The 2,546-nt window shown below is 42.3% G+C and overlaps 1 protein-coding gene across 2 annotated transcripts; it reads right to left on the reverse strand.

Annotated features, from left to right (window-relative positions):
- Positions 1-356: 356 nt before the first annotated feature.
- On the reverse strand, positions 357-2,387 carry LOC104940847 (mediator of RNA polymerase II transcription subunit 24-like). 2 transcript variants are annotated; one of them, XM_010765843.1, is made up of 8 exons: positions 2,309-2,387; positions 2,140-2,222; positions 1,932-2,018; positions 1,648-1,747; positions 1,131-1,273; positions 957-994; positions 777-859; positions 357-548 (listed from the first exon to the last, which is right to left on the reverse strand). In XM_010765843.1, exons 2-8 carry the CDS (start codon positions 2,214-2,216, stop codon positions 366-368), a joined length of 711 nt encoding a protein of 236 aa, XP_010764145.1. In that variant the 5' UTR covers positions 2,217-2,222; positions 2,309-2,387; the 3' UTR covers positions 357-365. The 2 variants fall into 2 exon arrangements, with proteins under 2 accessions (XP_010764145.1, XP_010764144.1); XM_010765842.1 differs by having other exon boundaries at positions 957-997.
- Between the last annotated feature and the right edge of the window lie 159 nt (positions 2,388-2,546).

Below are 2,546 nucleotides of genomic sequence, written 5' to 3' on the forward strand. Positions count from 1 at the left end.
CTTCCTCGTTAATGAAGTTAAAAATAAGAGTTATTTTACGATCAAAGCCCAATGTGACATACATTTTAGATATTTGAAACTAGGGGGGGCTTCTTGTCAGAAATGTGTTCTAGGTGGTCCATTTAGTCTAAATTATGTTCCCCTTAATTTCCCAAAAGTAGAAATGGGTCCGGGTTCTTTTCATTGATGAAAATGAAAATATGGCTGTCATTGTTTGTCATATTGTAACTAACAGTGTAAGATGTTCTTCAGAGGTCCCTCAAAAATGAATCCCCACGTAACCCAGAAAAATGTGTCGTATGAAAAATAGTAATTAATGAGATAAAGTGAATGGACAGATAAAGCATTCACAGGGTTAACATCTCTTACACTAGTTTCATCTCTGAGGAGTTGTTCAGCAGGGTGACCAGACTCTCCACTTTGCCGGGCTCGGGTCTGAAGCAGGGGTGGTCTGGGTTCAGGGTCTTTCCCTCTTCAGGCATACACGTCTGCAGCCACGTTTCAAAGAAGGGGGTCTCGCCTGAAGGGCTGGGGTCTGACAGGATCACCTGAAACAAGATGCATAGGACAACCATGAGCTGTTTGAATGTAGGCCTAACCGTTCAAAGAGGACAGACGACATGGTTCAGATGAATCTATACAATCCAGTTCAGTGATGCTGCACAGCCCTCTCTGGACATCTTGTGGTTAAACACTGAAAGGGCAGGCTGATTGTCCGTAAAGATGTAAACAAAATACTTCTTCTGAAAAGCTTGAATTGCTATTAATCAACTAACCTCAGAACCGTATGTCTGCACCACATGGCAGAGCATGAGGAAGGAGATGTCGAAGAGCAGGGCCCGCACTGACGCCGATTTGGCTGAAGGAGGGAAAACTCCTCAATGTTAGTGTGTCATTTAATAAGCAATATCTCAGGCTTTCACAAATTGGAACAAGTCAATCTTTTTTAAACTCACATCCTTCGCCGCTGATGTGCTTGGGAAACTCATTAAGCCTACAACAAAGAGGAAAAAAAAAAAGAACACACATTATGAAACATCTCGTTTAAAACATGCAGGTCACATTTGTTTGAGTCATGACTCCGGTGACTAAAAGGGGGATTTTGTCTTCCCTGTTTCGCTTATACTCACTTAATGAACTTCCGGGCGAAGGATTTGAGTTTCCCAGTGGCTGCTGCTGCTGCCAGGAGCAGATCTAGGCTCTTTCCAGACAACATGTGACCCAAGACACCCAGAAGACCCTCAGGCGACTTGGAGTGGTCTGCATCTACTGTCTGAGGAATGCAAAGGAATACATGATGTCAATTTGTTATTTTTAACAATCAGAATCAGGTTAATTGCCAAGTACGTTTACACATGCTTTGGTGTATACATAAACACAGTAAGAGGAATTTAGTTGGGAATTAGTAAAATAAATTAGCAGCTAAACATTTTTAAAACTATTGTTAAAATAAATATATATACACAAAAAATGTATCTGAAAAATTACTTTAAAAAAAGTATACGTGATTAATTTAATTATGTGATTTTTGAAAGCCGCTTGTATACATCGACACATTTTTCTTTGACTTTTTCTCAGCACGTAACTCATTTTATACAATACAGTGAGGATGCCCTGTGCAGTTTAGATCACATTATGGTGCTCTACCTTGAGAATATTGGTGACAGTGGGCTCAGCTCGCAGGATGAGACCGGGGTTGGGCTGGATGTTAGCATTTTCTGCCGTTTTTAACCTCGGGGAAAACTCCCTGCACGGCCCTGAATCAAATGTGCAGAGGGGGGGATGGAAAGAAAGAAAGGGAGGAGTGGAGGAGAGACAGAGACAGGATGGAGGGGATAGGGTGGATTGTGTGAATATGGTGAACAACACTGCCTCTGAGAGAGAACACTTATTTCTAGACACCATGTTCATCATGAGATGGGACCTCGTACCGTTTGGACGTGAGGCAGGTTGTGTTTGAATCCGACAGCAGACCGAGCTTGTTGCACTCCTGCAGCAGCATGCCGAGGCAGTCGCAACTATGTGAAGAAGCACAGGGAAAGTGATAAGCATCATGGTGCTGGCTTACCAGGCATCAAGCTGGCTTTCTTATCTAAAATATCTTTGAAAATCAGATTACTGAGGTTTTAGGGCACTTACTTGCATCTCTGATCAGCTTTGTCCAGTAATGGTGTGAGCTGGAGTAAATACTGAAACGCTATATTCACGTCATCCATGAAGTCCTGGAAGATACATGAATATGTTTTTAAAAAGTGATCAGTGATTCGCTTTTTTTAAAAACATGACATGAGGGAAATTATTCTTGTACCTGTCCTTTGTCACTCGGAGGATACTTCTTTAGCCGGAGCAGAACTTGTGGGATCTAGTAAAAAGAAAGTATTCTCATTAAGGTGCATGTCGACAGATTCACCAACACTTGTGTAACTTGCTCATAACCAGGGGGGCACATAACTTTCTCAGTGAGGTACTCAGATGAGTACCTGGAGTCAGTGTTTGGTACTCCAACTTCTGGCTCCAAAGCCCTCTGGATCGCGAACGTCAACGGG

Source organism: Notothenia coriiceps, unplaced genomic scaffold (assembly GCF_000735185.1).
Source record: "Notothenia coriiceps isolate Sejong01 unplaced genomic scaffold, NC01 NC01_scaffold00002773, whole genome shotgun sequence".
NCBI classification, from domain to species: Eukaryota; Metazoa; Chordata; class Actinopteri; order Perciformes; family Nototheniidae; genus Notothenia; species Notothenia coriiceps.